The following is a 20,855-nucleotide window of genomic DNA, read 5'->3' on the forward strand; positions in this document are numbered from 1 at the left end:
TTCTGACAGATGAGGTAGTTTTTTTTTTTTTTTTTTTTTTACACTGATGCTGTATAAGTTCCATTACTTTCCACTGCTAATACTATTATTTTGAATGTGCTATACATTTTTACTGATTAAACAGACATGTGCAGGTATATATACCAATTTTTAGCATGCTTGATAAAAATGAAAACTGGGATTACTCTGTCAGTGTAGACTTCCCCATGCATTCCAGCAGTAACTGTTTTTGGTACTTTACTGCATATATGAGAGAATACTGGGGGGAATCTAAGAATGGGACAAAGAGTTCTGTTCATATATGAATGCAAAAAAGAAGAGAGTGAATTGGTGAACCTGTTACTTGTTCAAAATCCTTAAACCCTCATAGCAGACAATTTGATCCTTTTCAAAGATCTTTATGGTTAAAAGAATATTTGAACTACAAGTCTGTTATTAAACTTAATGAAGGTCAGGGAAGGTAAGGCTCTGGGGATGGACAGTATACATTTTGTTCTATAAAAAAGGGGGTGCGTGCGAGTGTATCAGCCTGTTGAGGATGTTGGAGTTTTTATTAAATGCCAAGTCTATCTCCTCTTGCAACAGAGAAGGTAGATTGGGGTTCTGATGTCAACCCCACTCCACCAAGAAAGTATGAAAGGGATATTGGGAAATCGTAGACCAGTGAGTTTGACTTCAGTGGTAGGTATGATCATGTAGTATGTGGTTAAAGATATTATTATCATTATTATTATTAGCCATATGGTACAAGGAAGCCTGAGGCTTATGCTGCACCAGCCAAAAAAAAAAAAAAAAAAAAAATTCCTCCGAGTTACCCCCTGAGAGAGAGGAGTATAAAGGAATCACCAAGAAAGAGAAGAATGATGATATAATCTTTAATTTCAGCCAGATGTATATAATTAATCCTCACAGTATGCACATGAGCTAACACTGATATAGATTATTATGGTGTTAGAGGTGAGCATATAATATGTTATTATATATTAATTTTATGACATAGCACATTCTTTGTGTAATTGTCTACTGCAGGGATTTAGCAGACTCTAGAAGTAATAGTCTGGAGCTAGAACCTAGGGGGTAGAGTTATACAAACACTCCAAGTTGTATCTTGAATGTTGGTAGCCTGGATTACTGGTACTAGTGGCAATGGGCTTCTCAAGGGAACATCTGTGGCAGGCTTGGTTGCAGGAGAAGGGAGGGGGAAGCAATACTAGTGGTCACATATGTCTGTATTAGGCAGGGAAGGGTACATGCTGGTTGGGACATGGTATTTTTAGTTTGGCAAGGATTTCTTGTTGGCATCTTGGAGGTCCCTGCTGATCTTTTTGAGTGAGGATAGTAAGTCCTTAGGCACGAATCTATCAGTTTGTAATTTGGTTTTTAGGAGCATTAGAAACTAAGGCCATATTGCTCCGGGATATGCAGTGGTCATTCCCTGACCTTTCCGCATCCTCCGTATTTGGTGGTGACTGGCTCGAATCCCGGTCTAATCAAGAAGCGTGTGCTACGCACTGCTGCTGCTCCTTCCCATCTGGCAATCTATCAGTGATTGCTAGGGGTTATGGTTGCCAATATTGTGCTGGTGACCAGAGACCAGGCTGGGGAGTCTGCCACAGGCATTGATCTTCCAGAACATTGACTGTTAATTTTACTTGTTGCTATAACGTGGTATATGTGTTCCTAAAAATCTCCAATAACTAATTTTATTGAAGATAATATCCTAAAAATCTCCACGTTATGGTATTTCATGCATTAAAAACAGCAGGGCTTATGGGAAAAATAGGGATAGGGGCAGAGAACTCAAAAAAAAAAAAAAAAAAAAATGTTGTGGCTATAAAATATTACACACTGTGAAACAAAATTATGCTATAAAATGTTTGCACAAAAATCATCTTGAGTTTCCTTGCCTTGGGAAAAGGCTTGCTGAATCACATTGAAAAATTAGCTTTTCTCACCTGCTTATATAACCAATTTAAACACGTGTCCTCTGAATAATTATGATATGAGGTCTAATATACACTAATGAGCCAAAACATTGACCACCTACCTATTATGATGTTGGTCCTCCATGTGCAACCAAAACAGCTCGTACCTGGTGGTGGCATGGATGCTACAAGATTTCTAAATGGGTCTTGTGATATCTAGTATCAAAATGTAACCAGCAGATCCTTTAACTCCTGTAAGGTCCATGGTTGAGATGCTGCAGATCGGAGTTGCTGTTCCAACACAAACCAGAGGTGCTCTATGGGATTGATGTCTATGGAATTTGGAGGCTAGGCAATACCTGGAAGTCTTCCTCATGTTCCGCGAACCAGTCGAACACAGTTCGGGTGGTGTGGCATGGTGCATTATCCTGCTGAAAGATAGCACTGCCAGAGGGGAAGACTGTTGCCATGAAAGGGTGTACCTGTTCAGCAATGATGTTTAGGTAAGGTGTAAGGTATGTTAGTGTCTAGCGGCTCCTGGGATTTCTCCGATCTCCGCAGGTGTACGTTGTATCGTGCCAGAGATTTGAAGGTGTGTGGGCATCATGTGCTATATATTGTGTTGTGCTCTTTGTTCCTCCGGTCTATTAGCTGCCAAGTCCCTAGTGGGACCCGATGTTACCACACCATGCCACGGGGAGGCTGACCGGATGTACCACTGATGCTAGAGTACTCTGGCAGGTCCTGCCACCTACTTTCCTGGGATTTCAGTGGCTAGGACCAGATCTGGAAATGAGATGATCGCTGTTTCTTGAGCAATGGTTGTAATTTTAACAGAGCGTAGGGTTGTTCACTGATAACTTGTTCTAGGACCAAATAGGTCGGGCAATAATTTTGATGTAATTAGATTTAGACCTGTGGGGCATATATATATATATACAGCAGGCCCTCGTTATCACGCGGTTCGCTTTATGCTGATTTGCTATAACACTGTCACAAATAACTATAACACTCTTTTACCAGCATACAGATTGCATTTTTGGCATATTTAACGAAAACGTTTCATCTGATGGAGTTGATAGCTTGAAAATGAATAGCAAAACAGCATTAAAACGTTCCCACGATGACTTGAGTAATTTTCCCACACTCAGTGAAAGTTTCTTGCATGCTAATTTAATTGCAGTACAGTGACTTGTTACTTAGTTCCGAGATCAACATTTTAAAAAATGATCAAGTATATTGATCGTAATATTTGCGTTATATGCATTTATCCGAAGTCTAGTCATCACTCAGTACAGTATTAGACATCGTGCGTAACGGACAGTTTACTCGAACATTGTATCATAATTAATGGAACCAATGCAGTTATATTTTCAAAGAGTTAATAATGGCGGATAAGAATGAAAAAGCAGCAATGTCTGGACGCAGTATGAAGACTAAAAATGTAAGAAAAAGACTGAATTTGAAAATTAAATTAGACGTTTGAAGCGAATCGATTCTGGTCAACGACATGCGAACATGTGCCATAATTTAGGACTGGCAGGTTTAACTGTAAGAAAAGAATAAATAAATAAAGAATTAATTTAACAGTGGGAAAGACAGTTGTTCCAGTGCAAGGAACTAGGGATAGGCCGGCTAGTAGGATTGAAATGGAGAGACTTTAACTAATTTTATTGAAGATAATATCCAATGCAGAATTCAGTTATGTTAAATATTATAAAAAAAAAAAGAGATTAGCCTATATGATGATCTGAAGAAAGCTCATCTAAAAAAAAAATGTGGAACCATTTAAATCTAGTAAGAGCTGGTTGAATAGTTTAAAATCCAGGGAGAAGCTGCAATTGCAGATCAAGGAGCCAAAACTTTCAAAAAAGAACTTGTTAAAATTATTGAAAAGGGGTATTATGTGTTATACTTCTCAACAAGTTTTTAACATAAATGAAGCAGGACTTTTTTGAAAATGAATGCCTAAAAGAAGTTTCATATTGAAAGAAGGAAAAAACATGCCAGGTTTCAAAGTGGCGAAGGATCGGTTGACTTTATTGTTGGGTGGTAACGCTGCGGGGGATTTTAAATTAAAACCCCTTTTAATTTACCAGGTAGAGGAACAAAATCGACACATTTTTCCTGATTAAATTCATCAATTAAAATAAATTGATATCAATTAAATGCATAATTTTAATTGGAATTTTAGGTTTAATTTTGATATGTAAGTAGTTACCACATAATTATATATGTATGTAATGCAGAATATTTTATATGTACAAATATTTGAATATTAAATATTTTAACCGACATTTGTGCATCTTTTCACTACCATTTATTATTCATTACAGAATATCCTATGGCACTGACTGCAACTCACAAATACATATGTTACATATGATTCACTTAGCCCTCTGTTTTTCCAGAACGAATTATCAGCATTAAGCAGGGGTCACCTGTATATACAATAAGCATATACATTATACATACATATTATATATACAGGGTGTCTCAAAAATATTGGTACAAACGTTTAGGGGAAGTAGGTAACATCTAAAGGAATGTGAATCGCATAGGAACCCATAACCGGAAACATCACTGTAAGTCGGTACACGGTGCTGTTCATCAGTTCGCGAGAGGGAAAATTTCTAGTTTACTCATTCAAGCCGTAGTCGCCGCACAAAGAGCATGCATCGATATACGAACTGTGAGCTGGCAGACATGCACCTAGTGTATGGATTAGCAGAGGGCAATGGACGAGCCGCTCAATGAATTTATGGAGAACGCTTCCCAGACAGACATGTACCGGACCATCGTTTGTTTGCGCATGTGCATCAAAATTTGTGCAATTATGGGTCATTTAGAGGTAACAGGAGTAGTGTGGTCAGGTCACGTTCAGCGCGAACTCCTGCCATGGAAGAAAGTGTGTTCAATGCTGTCCAGAATAATCCTACCATCACACGTGCCGTTGCCTCTGCCTTAGGAGTGTCTCGTTGCAGTGTACAGCGTGTCTGGCACGACGATTCCTTACACCCCTTTCATCTCCAAAGGGTTCAGTTACTGCTCCCCCAAGATCATCCTGCACGTGTGGCTTTTGCGCAGTGGTGTTTCTCCAAGAAAGTGTTCAAGACTTGAATTTTCCAGCCTATGTTTTGGTCACGGATGAGGCTTATTTCACTCGGGAAGGCTTATTCAATCAGCACAATGCTCATGTGTGGGCTCACGACAACCCACATGGTGTGCACCCCCATGCGGCACAACATCACTTTGCAAAAACATGTGTGGGCAGGTATGGTCGCAGACTGCTTAGTTGGCTCATACCTGTTACGATCGTGCACGAATGCCGCTAAATGTCGGATCTTTCTTGAACAAGTTCTACCAGGGTTACTTGACAATGTTCCAGCAAATGTGAGATGCAATATTTGGTTTCAACATTACGGGGCGCCTGCCCACTATGGAAGGTGTGTTCGTGACCATTTGAACAGGCGTTTAGGGTGTCGATGGATTGGCCGTGGTGGACCTGTTGCCTGGCTCCACGCTCACCTGATTTCTTTCTGTGGGGGGCCCTCAGATCTATCGTGTATGAATCGCCTGTGGAGACGGAAATGGATCTCGTGGCGAGACTCGTCTGCGCTGCTGCTACTGTCAAAGAAACTCCAGGTGTGTTCGACTGTGTCCACCAATCCATGCTGCGTCGGTGTCATGCATGCATCGCGTCTCATGGTAGAACCTTCGAGCATCTGTTGTAACATCATGAAATGCATCCATCTCGTACTCCATTGTTAATATTATGTCAAATAAATGTTTGCCACTAATTACTGTCTTGTGTCATTTCTGCTTCTTGTGCCTCTGCTAATACTTTTCCGTGACGTTTCCGGTTATGGGTTCCTATGCGATTCACATTCCTTTAGATGTTACCTACCTCCCCTAAACGTTTGTACCAATATTTTTGAGACACCCTGTATATACATAAATAACACGCACACACACATAAAAAAAACCCGTTGTGTAAGAGAAAAGGGAAGAAGGCAAAAGACTGGAGAGTAGGAAGCAGAATGAAGGGACCGACAGGGAAGATGGCCCCTGCTGACAGTGTGGCATGCCCAGTGCCTCACCAGAGGAAAGAGTGGGGTGGCAGGTGGACAAAAAAACCACCCCAAAAAAAAAAAAAAAAGAGAGAAAGAGTACCCCACATGTGCAGGGGTAGGTATGGCTAGCACAGCCAGTCAGTAGGAGCCGACAACTTGGTGGAAATCCAGCAGTGTGAGTGCTGCTGCTATGGTAGATGAGTCATGTTCGGGAAGGTCTAGTCCAGGTGTCGTCATTGGGACTCCATTTGGTGAGCCTGTGTCACATCCAGACTGAAGGCTGGTCCAATAGTCCATGATAATGAATAGTGGGGAGGTCAAAACCGGTAGTTCAAGATAAAATGGTCAAGTCCAGGGACCGATGTTAGGTCTCTTCTTGATGAGATGTGTCACGTCCGGTGGGGAGAAGTTGGTCCAGGAGTCAACGATGAGGAATTTGTCAAGGTATGTGACGATCCTGTCTTTGATAGTCATATACCTTGACAAATTCTTCATCATTGATTGCATCGCTAGTATTATCCGAACCAAGTGGGGAGACCAGTTGACTACTCGAGATGTGATGGATCAAGTTGGGTTCTGTACTCTGGATGATTTGTTGGTCAAGTCGTTAGTTGGTCCAAGGCGTTAGTAAGTTGGTCCAAGGCGTTAGCACCCATGGCTCAGTGATGCGCAGCAACAATTGGCAGCCATGGTTGTTTTGACCTATTGATTCGGATACTATGGTGGTGGTAGTGCTTTCTGCCCAGTAAATAGGTCCATTGCAAATTGAGTCAGGGCTCGGTAAGTTTCTTCATTCTGTAGCGTGAGGTTTGTTTGTTATTTGGTTTTTAGGAGCATTAGCAATTAAGGCCATGTTGCTCCGGGAATATGCGGTGGTCATTCCCTGACCTTTCTGCATCCTCCGTATTTGGTGGTGATGGGATCGAACCCCGGTCTAATCAAGAAGCGTGTGTTATGCACTGCTGCTCCTTCCCACCTGGCTACGGAGGCACTAGCGTGAGGTGTTCTTGGATTTGGTAGTTGAAGCGTAGTTTCGTTATTAGGATCCTCCTGAAGTCCTCGTAGATTTCACAGCTGTGGGCAAGGAGTCTGAAATTCCGAGTTCATATAGTTTTTTCTGTAAGGAGCCATGTCCAGTGAGGAGGTAGGTAGCATAGAGTCCCAGTGAAAACCAGCCAGGTGTGAGGGGATAGGAGGCTCTGACATCCAGGAGGAATCTTTTGTTGATGTCTGCTATCTTTCTTGCCAGGTGTCTGTTAGATGTTCATTAAGTCTCTTCTTTTCAGTGTTTCTATTATTTGCTGGGTCAGTGGTGAAACCGGCGTAGGTAACTGCTCCTCCTTTGGCTAACTGGTAGAGCAACCCATGACGAATAATCGCTACGTCCAGTGAGGACCTGGAGCGCATGGGTGCTGACAGTGCAACAGGCACGTGAGGACAGAAGAAGAGAGCACTGGATAGTTCCTAGGTGCGATTTCTTTACAACTGTATTGGCCTTCTTGTACCAGGCTCCAGAGGTATAGGCGATAACCGGGATGAAAACTGCCTTGTAGAAGAGGGAGAGCGTTCTCTTCTTCAAGCCCCAGTCCTTCCGGGCAACTCTTGAGAATTGGCCAGCATACTTCCTGATCTTAATCCCTAGTTGGTCCAAATGAGGAGTAAAGGAAAGGTTTTTGTCTAAGTTCAAACCTAGATATTTAAGCTCTGTTTTTAGTTTGAGTGTAACACCATTGACCTTGATTTGGAGTGGTCTTCTCAGATCAAGGGTACCTTTTAATAGGATCGAATTTTTAGTAGGAGATCTTTAGGTTGTTATGCTCTGCACAAGCTTGAAGGGTAGAGATGGCCTGGGTCTGTACATTGTTTAAGTAAGTGGTAGATGTCAGAGTGCCTGGCACATGGATGACTGGACCCAGGGTATCCCAGCAGAACATTTTCCAAAGCATGACACCAGCTTGTTTTTGTCCCACGGTGCATCCAGACAGCATCACTTCCCCAGGTAAATGACACATACGTACCTGCCACACATGTATCGGATCAGACGACCTTCTTCTAATCACTCAAGGTCCAGTTTCGATGCTCGTGTACCCATTGTAGGTGCTGTTGCCGGTGGACCATGATTAGCATGGGCACTCAGAGCGGCCTGCAGCTATGCAGCCCCATTTTCAGCGGGATTCGATGTACTGTGTGTTGTGACGCATTGCTCCTATCACCAGCATTCCAATTACCAGCAAGTTGTACCAAAGTCGCCCTTCTGTTGCCAAGTACCATCCGGGAGAGCCTTTGCTCACCTCGAGCATCATTGAGCCGTGGTCATCCAACACCTTGCCAGCGATTTGTGGGTTTCACCTCCTCGGACCACTTTCGGTAGGTACTAACCAAGGCTGACTGTGAGCATCCCACCAGCCGTGCCATTTCAGATATGCTCTGACCCAGTCGTCTGTCCATTACAATTTGACCCTTGTCAAACTCGCTTAAGTTTTCTGCTTTTCCCATCTGAAGAACAAGAGTAACACTGATTAACAGAGCTCGGTATCAGATGTTTTTTATATCGTGTCCCGACTCACGCATGCCCCTTAGTTCACCTGCGGTTGCTTAGATTTGCATAACGACTCGCTGGTCATAATGTTTTGGCTCATCGGTGTAGTTAGGGTAGGATGTTATGTGGTATGTATGATCTAATAATAGGCTGCGGTAAGTTGCCTGAAACATCACCTTAAGTGTGTAGTGGTTAATAGACTATATTATTATCTCAGAAAGTAATACAGAAAGACAAATGATACTGAAACTGAAGAATAGAGATGGTGTACTTATAAACAGCAGAGAAGGCATAATTCAAATAGCAGAAGACTACTATAGAGAATTGGAGCGAGAGAATGATGCCAGCAGTGGGGTAGATGGATTGCAAAGTAGCAACACATACGACATACCTGATATTCTTCCTAATGAGGTAGAACATGCATTGAAGAATCAGAAAGCCCCGGGGGAAGATGAAGTTACTGTAGGGTTGTTAAAATTGGGAGAAAGATACATAACACAAAAACTGGCAAGGCTCTTCACAAAGTGCATTAGAAAAGGTGTGAAGCCTAAGCAGTGGAATAATGCAATCATAGTTTTGCTGCATAAGAAAGGAGATAAATCAGAAATTGGAAATTATAGACCAATTAGCTTGTTATCCCACATCTACAAGTTGTTCACAAGGTCATTACTAACAGATTAGAAAGAATACTTGATGAGAATCAACCAAAAGAGCAAGCTGGTTTTAGGACAGGATTCTCAACTATGGATCACCTTCACGTAATATCACAGCTAATGGAGAAAGCAAATGAATATAAAACACCATTATGCCTGGCATTTGTGGATTATGAAAAGGCATTTGACTCCATACAGCATAAGGAAATGTTTCGGGCACTGGAAAGACAAGGCATAGATACCCCGCATATTATGATTTTGAAGAAATTATATGAGAGTTCTACCTCCTTTATTAGACTAGACAAAGACAGTAGGAAATTTAAAATTGAGAAAGGAGTTCGACAGGGAGACAATATCTCTGAAGCTGTTTACTGCTGCCCTTGAGGAAGCTTTCAGAAGATTAGATTGACTCCTTTCTGCGACCAATGTGAACGGAGAGTACCTAAACCATTTACGATTTGCAGATGACATTGTGGTCATAAGCCACGATTCCAAAGAATTAGAGGAAAATCTTAATCAGTTATGCACAGTTAGTAAGGATTTTGGACTAAAGATGAATATGGCTAAAACAAAAGTAATGATGAACAAGTATGCCACAGAAAGAGAAATAATGACTGAAGGAGCAGTAATTGAAAAGGTGGAGTCATATACTTATCTGGGACAAGTTATTAGCTTTAATAATGATAAATGGCTGGAAGTCAAGAGAAGAATAAATTTTGGATGGATAGCATTCAGGAAATATAGTCACATACTGAAGAGCAATATCCCAGTTTGTCTGAAACGTAAAATAATGAATCAATGTATACTCCCCACCATGACTTAAGGAAGTGAAACTTGGGCACTCACCAAAAGAATGGAAGAGAAGCTAAGAACTACACAGCGAAGAATGGAACGAATTATATTGGGAATCAGACTGTTAGATAAGAAGAGAATTAGGCAGCAAACTCAAGTAAAGGACATTCTTATCAAAACTAAAGAACTAAAATGGTCTTGGGCAGGACACATAGCTCAAAGACATGATGACAGATGGACTAAGAAAATAACAGAATGGTACCCAAGAGGAGCTAGAAGAAAACCTGGAAGACAAAGGCAGAAATGGATAGATGAAATTCATGAGTTTGTGGGTAGTAAATGGATGGCCAGTGCTCAAAACAGAAGGAACTGGAAAGTTGCTGGAGAGGCCTTCATCCTGCAGTGGATTGAAAATGGCTGATGATGATGATTATCTCATGTGGTAAAATAGTGGTTATTATAATACTTAATTTTTGTATGACATGAGGATTTTGCAGGAATTTTAAGATCACACACACACACACACACACACACTTCATTTCCAAGCTCTGTATAGACAGTTTCTGCTAATTTAAGAAAATTTTCTAGCTTAATTTCCTGTTTGGCCATTATTAACAAGAATAATGTGTTTATCACTAAATAGACACATTATTTACTAAATAAATGGTACTCTGTATGCCATTTTTATTTGAACTAACTTTAACAGTCCCTTTTTGGACCTAATTAAAAAAAAAAAAAAAAAAAAAGATAAAGTACAGTCAGTCCTCATATAACACGTGTTTACACTACACGAATTCGATCATACACGATTTATAAATAGCGGAACGATGTCACATAACACAAACTGAATTTGCTTATGCAAGATTTGGCTTTGCATTTACAAGTCAAACGAGGTGGAATCACAACAGCTAAACGCAACACTTATTGAGTTGTTTACTCAGTTGCTACACATGCGCTGCTTTGTTTGTGTGTATCAAATGTGCCTCCTCATTTTTTTTTTCTTTTTATACTGTAATTCTGCTTTATTCCCTAAAAATTAGTAAAATACTTGAAAACGGTGCAAAAAGGAAACCTTATTTCCTAACTTAACCTTTAAGGTTAGATTAGGAAATAACATAATGTAACTGCTGAGAACAATCAGAAAGAATGCAGAGAAAATAAAAGTAACTTTTATAGCAGGAACAACTAAAAGTGTAAAAAAAGACATTTGATCAAGACAAAGAATTGGAAGAGATTATTATTATTATTAGCCATATGGTGCAAGGAAGCCTGAGGCTTATGCTGCACCAGCCAAAAAAAAATAGAGTTACCCTGAGAGAGAGAAGTAGAAGGGAATCACCAAGAAAGAGAAGAATGATAATATTCAGCTCAGAACCTTGGGTGCGCCAAGCCCACACTCACCAGATGTGAGTCCCTGGGGGTGTTGGAACATCTGTTATCTGTTTGGATAGAAGATCAAACAAAGAAGAAATCAGGAACAAGTTTGTTTAAGATAAAAGCATTAGCAATATTTTATTAAGTAAAAATTGTAATAAAATACTTACATATTTTATTATGATTATTTATTGCACTTGTAATGTTTTGGTTACAAATGTGTAGTCGGTACCTACCGTATTTTTCTCATAAGGCCTGTTATTTATATTGCACAAGGGTTTCTAGGAACACAACTACCGTGTTATACAAGGACTGACTGTATCTAAAAATGCTCACAAAAAGACGCTAAGACATCAAATGTGAATAGTTTGGCAAATACTGTTGACTGATTATATTCAAAATTACCTTGAACTGGGAAAGCCAGCGCATGATATACCAATAAACATACTGAGATTGCAAAAGTCTGGTTTGAATAATGTTGAGGAGGTTGGTGCTCAATAAAGTAGTCACATGGTTAAATTGACTACTAAAGAATTCCTTGATCTAGAAGACCAAAGAATGAAAGACAAGGATGAAGAAATACTAACACTGTAGCCTGCAAAATTAGTAAAACCCAAGGATGTGTCAGAAGAAGCTTTTACACATTTAGAAATTCCAATGGACACAATGGACAGCAGAATTAGCAGGAACATAAAAAAAACACACAAATTTTAAATTGTATGAAGAGAAGAAGAGTATGTAGATATGAATAGGCACATTTTAAATGAACTCATTCATGAAATCTAGTTTTAAAGAAGCTTCACTCTCCAGCCAACTAAGATTTAAAAAAAAAAAAAGAAACATTTTTTTTTTATTCTAAAATTTTTATTTCTTTCATGGTTAGAAGCCTAATTGGAGGATGGTTCCATATTTAATAAACCAGAAATGCACGAAGTTTCAGCCTTTTCTTATTATTACTCTGTTATTTAGCTGGTTAGTTGTTATTACATCTAACCTTTATGCAAAATAAGCAAGTTTACTTCTTTCTCTATTATTGCATTATGCTCTAATAAATGTTTTTTAAAATTATTACTTTTTTTTTTTTTTTTTTTTATGCACAAGGAATCCATTTATCATTTTAATATGGGAAATTGGTATTCACTTAACTTGGCAGTCATATCATCCCATTTTGTAACAAGAGCAGGATAAAAGTCCTGGTTTTAACTCTAATATTTGAAAAAAGGTTTTTTTTTTTTTTTTTTATTGTACTCAAGAGTGTATTCTTGACCTTTTACCAGTAGTTCTTATTGACTTATTATAGACTGCAGTTCTTATTGATTTTATTTCTTAAATTTTTTAATAATAACTGAAAACATTATGAATGTTGTGTTTTGGCCACCAAAAATAGTTATCAGTATTAATCAAAAAACGTTTATTATACTTAAATTTTTAGAAGTAATGTAAAATAGAAAAATGAAACAATTATTCTCTGCCAAATGTAATGCCTCCACAATTTTGTGGAGACATTAATTGCACAAAACTTGGGCATTACTCCACCACAACAAATTAAGCCAATATTTAAAAAAAAAAAACACTTTGAAAAAAATTTATACATTTATACTAATTCTGCTTGTGTAATGAATGTGGCATTTCACTACATGAAAATTCAGCTAAATTTTCATGTAGTGAAAAAATTCTACCAGCATATCTCTTTATTTCCATGGTAATACCTACCTGCCTATGTGGATATTATTATTTTCCATGATATTATTATTTTCCATGATAATATCCACATAGGTGAGTGACGACTTTTAAGAAGCTTTTGAATAATGGGAAAACATGCCATCGTGATGAAAAGCAGTGTTTTGCTACACAGATAACTGTACTTGGCCAGACACAATGAAATAATATAAATGATATCATGCATCCTCACATGCCCACTCAGCTTATGCAAACTGAACAACAATATAAACAGACAAAAAAAAGAAGAAAAAAAAAAAAAGCAGTATGACCAAAAACACTATTAAAGGTATGAAAAGTAATGATTACTAAATCGCAACCAATGAGTCCCCAAGATAATATAACTTCCAGCAGGATCTCTCAGGCAATGCAACACTACTGGCAGGTTAATGACATTAGAATCAGTAGAGGCATATGATGCATGAAAGCAAGCTTATTCAGCATCAGCCAAAAAAAAAAATTCCCATTTCATCCATCTTTTTGCACGAAAAGTTTATCCGCTTGTTCCTTGAATTTATTTAAGCTATCACCTTCTGCAATGACAGATGGAAGTTTGTTCCAGCAAGCAAATACCCGCTGGCTAAAGGAAAATTTCTGTACATCTATTCAACAACTGTCTTTCCTCAATTTCAGTTTATGCCCCCTTAAGTTTGTAATCTGAGCAAGAGGATTGTTTGTTTGTTTGGGAATTTTTTAGGTGCATCGGCATCTATGGCCATAGTGCGCCAAAGCAAGAGGTAGAATCCCATCAGCTTTGAACCTGCACAATCCATTCAAGCCCTTATATACCTCAATCAGATTACCTTGCAGGTGCCTAGTCTCCAGATGCTGCAATTTGCAGAACTTAAGCCTTTCTTTGTAAGAGCACCTCTTTGTTCCTCTCACCAATCTTGTTGCACTTCTCTGTACTCATTCTAGCAACTCTACATCCTTCCTAAAATGAGGCTTCCAGACCTGTATGCAGTACTCAAGGTGTGACCTGACCACTGCCTTATACAAGGGAATAATCACCTCCTTATCCTTGCTACCAAAATTCCTGTATATTATTGACAAGACTCCATGACTGCACGATTTGATGTGCCGACCGGGCTAGCCGAGTGGGTAAAGTACCTGCCCGGCAACCCAAAGGTCGCGGGTTCGATTCCCGCCTCGGGCTTGGATCAAAGTACTGCAAAAACCTTGGGAGGTGCAATATGGCCACAGAAGCCGATGCGCCAACAACTACCAAATCAAAAAAAAAAAAAAAAAACGATTTGATGTTTTCTGCACTGCTCAGAAAACTTCATATCTGACTGCACACCCCTAGCTCTTTCATTCTCGCCTACCATGAGAGTAACAAAACCCAGTTGGTACATTTCATTGGGGTTACTGCTACTGATATGCTGTACTTTGCATTTGTCAATGTGAACTTTAGTTGCCACATCTCAGCCCATCTGTCCAACTTTTCTAGATCCTGTTGCAGTAGCATACTATCATTAACGACCCTGCCAACCTTTGTATCATCTGCAGACTTCGACATTAAGCATGATATACCTTCATCAATATCATTGATAAATATACAAAACAACAATGGGCCCAACACTGAACCCTGAGGGACTCCACTAATAGTGTCCATCGATCACTACTCTCTGTCTTCTCCCACTCAACCGTCCCTTTATCCATAGCAGAAATTTGCCTCCAATGCCACACTGCACCAATTTCTGCAGCAGTCTTCCATGTGCAACAGTATCTAAAGCCTTTCTAAGATCCAAATATATGATATAAAAAGTATTCTTTGTGAATTATCCTTTGTGACCATATCATAGTATCCAATCAGATTGGTCAGACAAAACATCCCCTTAACAAACTCATGCTGTATCTGAGCTATAACTGAAGATTTGTCTAGATAATTCTGCAGTGCTTTTTTAACCAGTGCCTTCATTAATTTCCCTGGAACAGAAGTTAAATTAAAAGGTGTAATTACTTGTGTCACCCTTTGATCCTCCTTTGTGAATTGGTGATACATTTGCACATCTCCAATCCATGAGGACCTCCCCTGAGTCCAAGGATGATCTCATAATTATGGCTTAGGGTTTGCTTACTTCCTTTAATATAACTGGATAGATCCCATCCACCAAAGTGCTTTTTTATGGTTAACTTTAATAATTTCTCCTCCACTTTGCTCTCAGTTATTACAAAAGCATTTAGCTCCCTGTTAGAGTTTAATAAGCTTCTGTTATCCACTTCCCTATAAAATTCCTCATCTGTGAATGTAGATGTAAAATGCTCATTCAGTTTGGCAGCTATCTGAGTAGGATCATCTAACCATCGGTATCAAAGGGACCAATTTGATTCATCCCCTTCCTTTTAGGGTTTTTATAGGTAAAGTCTTTGCTGTTTTTCTTTGCATCTTTTGCCAAAGATTTCTCATAGTCTGTCTTTGCTTGTCTAGCTTCCTTTGTGACTTGATTACAGACTAGCTTATATCTACCATAGGCCTCTGTGTCGCCTGAGAATTTATATGTATTCACGCATTTCGCAGGCGCCTCCGTAGCCAGGTGGGAAGGAGCAGCAGTGGTAGCACACGCTTCTTGATTAGACCGGGGTTCGAGCCCGTCACCACCAAATACGGAGCATGCGGAAAAGTCAGGGAATGACCACCGCACCGGAGCAATATGGCCTTAGTTGCTAATGCTCCTAAAAAAAAAAAAAACCAAATAACAATAACGCATTTCGCTTCTCTGCTATGAGTCTCATTAGTTCATCTGACATCCGTTTGGGCCTAAACCTTGAACAGTATTTCTTATTTGGTATGAAAAGCCTAGTAGCTTCCAAGATTAATTCCTTGAATGCTTCCCATTTAGAATTTGCTGTTGGCAACATTATCAGTTGGTCCCACTATATAGTATTTAAAAAATCTCTGAGACCACTGTAGTCACCTTTAAAAACAAAAACCCTTCCCTTTACCCCTGATGGTAGTTAAATCTTTGAGTAAATCGCGCATCAGTATACTGTGATCACTGCCACCAAGTAGTTCCTTTATCTGTATATTCTTAATGCATGAATAATCACTGCTGATAATCAGATCAAGAGTATTACTCACTCTGGTTGCCTCTCAAACAGTTGCTGTAGAAAACAATCATCCAATAAATCCACAAAAGTCTTGCTAGTATGCAAGTGACCCACAAGTTCTAGTCAATATCTGAAAAGTTAAAATCCCCCATTATAAGACATTCTGATTTACTGGCCCACTCTAATTCTTTGTATAGTTGTTCATACGTATTTATTATTATTATTATTATTATTATAAGCCACATGGTGCAAGGAAGCCTGAGGCTTATGCTGCACCAGCCTAAAAAAATTTCTGAATTTCCCTGAGAGAGAAAGAGAGAGAACAAGAGTCAGAAGTAGAAAGGGATTACCAAGAAAGAGAAGAATGATGATATCCAGCTCAGGACCCTGGGTGTGCCAAGTCCATACTCACCACATGTCAGCCCAATGTCTAGGTTTTCTAATGACACAAAGTGGATAAGTTGGTCAATGATAGTAATCAGGTATACCATTTCAACTAGACAATTAAATACCTGGATGGACTGGGAAATGGGAGCTGAGATATAACATTGGAAAATGCAAGATTTAGGAAGCAGTAATCCTAGAGTAATATACCATTTGAGCAGCACCAAATTTAAGGTAATTGATAATAGCTATGGGTAAGTATACATCTGATGAAGATCTTTAAACAATACAGATAGGACCACTCATGGAGTATCTTCAATGATATACAAAACTTCGAAAATAAACAGCTGTTCAATTATACAAAACAACAATTAGACACATCTTGAATATTGTATTACAGACTTGACAATCCTATTTTTTGAAAGATGTGAATCTGTTCGAGAGGGTATAGAGAAGAGCAACAAGACTGGGTAATGGTACAATGGGTTTCTGTGTTAAGAGAGACAAGTTCTGTAAGTTAGTGTTTGGAAACCAGGCATCTGCAGGCCTGTCAGGTGATGCAAAACAACTCTTTTACGAGGCACTTAAGATTTCAAGATGTTCAAGTAAATGCTAAGGTATCTTTACACTTAGTTGCATGATATACACAAGTAGGCATGAATTTAAATTAGATCTTCAAAAATTAAGAACAGTCATAAGAAAACAAAATCCAATGTGAACAGTGTAATGATTTATATGCACTTCCTGAAGCATGAAACAAGTAATGTTGCTAACATCACTACTCCAGGCTCAAGTTTTGTTGGAATATTTAATCAATTGTAATGCTTGGTAATGAGCAATAATTACTTAATTTTGTATATTAAGTAACCGTGGCTTTTATATTACAGATATAACTGATTAGCTATTCCACTAAGTTAATATTATTTATTAAATTTAGTAAATTGTTAATTTCAATTGTAATTTAGTAAACTGTTTATTAAAGTCCACATAGAGTAATTCCATTTATTAGTGTAATTCATATTTACATATATTTTCTATATTAATACAAGATTTGATTTTTAATTGAAATTTATATAAATTTTAATAAGATTTTTGTTTTTAAATTTCAGACTATGTGCAAGCACAAGTCTGGTGGCATGAGTAAGCCTTCCACTGCCACTAATCAGACAAGTGGCCTTGCACCAAGTAACTCAACTTCATGTACTAGTCCTAACTGTGCATCAGGTTCTCCTTCGAACACAGCATCTGCCCAAAATGAGAGCAGTGTTGGTACTCAACACAGACAGCTAGAGGAAAATACACTTATGTTTTTGGGAACTTCTCCTAAAGAACCTGAATCTGTACATTCTTATGCAGCCATGGCAATAGGCACACACAGGGAAGGCAGTTCCTCTGAAAAAGTTTATGACTGTGAACAGACTGAAATTCATATATCAAGCACATCTGAGAAGGATTCAGAGTGTCCATCTGCATTATCATCAGGTGAAGCAGCAGAAGGATGGACTTGCACACGACCTGACAGTCCAGAATCTGATGATGACCATATCAGTGAAGATTCTCCCATGTTGTTAGGTCAGGATTCACCCCTTTCTGCACCTTTTAAAGTGTGGAACAACGCAAATATTTCCTCAGTTCATCCATGGAATGATGCACCCACTACAGTCAAAAATTTAACATCAAGTGATTATGCATGTGCCTCAAGTGTTTGTGAAAATGGAAGAGAGGACAGCTATGCAGTTAGCTGTGATAAAAATCCCACCTTTCAGAATCTTAAATTATGTAGTAGTTACAATTTATCTAATTCTTTTGTTCCTCATTATGGAGGAAATGGGGGATGTACAGTCCTTTTTGATAGTTCTGCTGATGTAATTGAAATGACTGAGGATAATGCAGATATCTCAGGTAGTCAATGTAAATGTAGTGAACATTCAGGAAAACGTTGGCTTTTTGCAAAACATAAGTGTAAGAGCCTTGAAAGTGAATCAAACCCAGTTTGTGTTCATGATTCCTCTTCCCATGCAAATGTTTGCCAAAGAAGTACTTCTTTACAGAGTGCTGACTGTAGGACTATGGACACTGTTGATAAATCTTCATCTTTAGTAGACAGTAGCAATAGTTATCTATCAACAACATACTCAGCAAGTACAGTTAATATGGAGCCCCTTCCTGGCCCATCTGGATTGCAGAGGCCCAACAGCATTCATTGGGAAATAGGAACAAGAGATAATGAAGATGAAGAATTCCGTTGCCGCAGCTTTAGTTTAACACCCACAGTAAACTTTGCTATTTTTGAAACTGAATCATCAAGTGAAACTGAGGATATTCCAGAAACAAATACATTAACAAAATTAGAAGAAAAACATTCTGACATGGCTCTGAAAGATCAAGAGCCAGGGTTTCATGTATCTCTTCCATTAATGAATAGAGTTCTTGCTGGTTCACCTTCAGCTGCTCAGCTTAGTCTAGCTAGTAGTTTTGGAGAAGGTGGAGCACCAATATGTAAAATTTGCCACATGACAGCAAAAGACAGTGATCCTCTAATATCCCCATGTCGCTGTTCAGGGACCATGCAGTACATTCACTGTGGATGTTTAATGGTAAATATAATTCTAACTAGGTCTAATAAAGTTATCGGTCTAAAATTGAAAGTTTTAAAAGTATTATTAGTGTTGTGCATTTCGGCTCTTTATGTTTTGAAAAATTAGATGTTCTCAGTATAAAAATCTACCACTTCATGAAAACTGGTAATCCATATCTTTGGTGATGCAATTTAGATTAAAAAATAATAATTATTATTATCTGCTCAAATTTGCTGTTCAAAAACTTTTACACTAATTTTAAACATATTGAGGCTGATTTAATTCAGGTTGGAAAATAAATGAAGCTAAAGCATGCACCGTTCTTTTCTTGGTTAAAAATCAAATCAGTTTCATTGCTCATATTTGCACCTCTTACTTGGTTATAAGATTTGAGAATAAAAAAGTAACATTTTTTACCATAAAAGAGTAAGGTGTTTTGCAACAAGGATGTTATACTCACCTCATTCAGTGTGCCATGTTTCTTGTTTAGAGATGCCAGCAGGTTTTAGCTTATTGACTAGATTTCCAATGACTGAAAAATAAATAAAAACATGAATTTCTATTAAAATAGAAATTTTAGTGTATCTCCATTAAGTATTACCATATATAGCAACACCTCATATCATGCCCTATAACTGGTTCCTGAGGGCTGAACATTATGTAAAAATAGTTAAACAAGGTTGTCGTAAAATACTACATGGAGGTATGATCCCAACTTCATAACAGTTTACTAGTAATTGCTGTTGGGCAGCTTCCTTGGGTATTAGTGTTAACAGAGTGAATTTAATCTCTCTCCCCCCCACATAAAAATAGTTTGCTAAAAAAATAATAATAAAATAAATTGTGATCAAAACATTTGGGGGGGAATGACTTTGTATTTTGAAATTGAGATGTCATAATGAGTTGCAACATGTTTGGTGACTTGTCTAGACAGTTACATGAATCACCTGTTTATTTGAAGTGAATCTGAATTAGCATGCATTATTAGAAAGTGTTATATATTTTGTCACATTTTAAAATGAATTATTTTACTTGGCAGTGAATTTGTAACAAATTTTGTTTCAAATTAGGAAAAAAAGTGCAATAGCAACACACAAAACGTTAAAAGCATCTTATGAGAACAGATATAATGGCACTAATTTACCACGTGTAAATATTAAGCTTTTATTGAAAATGTCACAATTTAATTCAGTACACCTGAACAAAAACACTGAAACAGTTTGAAAATATTTCAAGTCTCAGACCTACAGAGTGGGTTAAAATAATAAGTTACAATTAAAATTATCTAAACTTAAAAAATTAAAGCTATAATTAACTACAGTGAAAAGGAGACAGCCAACTTTAGAGCACTAACTATATTAAATAGTTATAAGAAATTGGATGAGGAATCAGCTGCTTATGGTTCTTACCAAACGGTTCCACCTCCAGATTCTTACAAGTATATAACGTAGTTAGTGCTCTTATGCTGAATGTCTCCATTCATGTTTTGTTTCATCCATCATTACTGATTATGAATAGTGGGTGAATGGCTATGATTTGGAAACAAAGGTTGTTGTTATTTGGTTTTTAGGAGCATTAGTAAAAAAAAAAGTAAAGTGCAGCCATTATAAACCCACTGCAGGATGGAAGCCTCCTCAACAATTCATGCCGAGGGAAATGGACCATAATCTGCCACGCTGGTCCAGTGCGGGTTGGCAGATCGACCGTATTCAGCAGTCAGGGGCTTGAACCCCGGTCTACTCAAAGAGCGTGTGCTACTGCACTCC

The 20,855-nt window shown here is 38.4% G+C and overlaps 1 protein-coding gene across 3 annotated transcripts in view; it reads left to right on the forward strand.

The window, feature by feature from the left end:
• Positions 1-20,855, forward strand: part of LOC150078969 (uncharacterized) — a 213,264-nt gene that overhangs the window by 159,242 nt on the left and 33,167 nt on the right. For all 3 annotated transcript variants that reach the window (XM_090383952.1, XM_090383953.1, XM_090383951.1), the window contains one exon: positions 17,620-19,107. In XM_090383952.1, coding sequence (XP_090240078.1) covers positions 17,623-19,107 — 1,485 coding nt within the window. In that variant the 5' untranslated portion in view covers positions 17,620-17,622. The remainder of the gene's footprint in view (positions 1-17,619; positions 19,108-20,855) is intronic.

Source organism: Mastigoproctus giganteus, chromosome 10 (assembly GCF_048544385.1).
Source record: "Mastigoproctus giganteus isolate SK-2022 chromosome 10, ASM4854438v1, whole genome shotgun sequence".
Lineage (NCBI taxonomy): Eukaryota > Metazoa > Arthropoda > Arachnida > Uropygi > Thelyphonidae > Mastigoproctus > Mastigoproctus giganteus.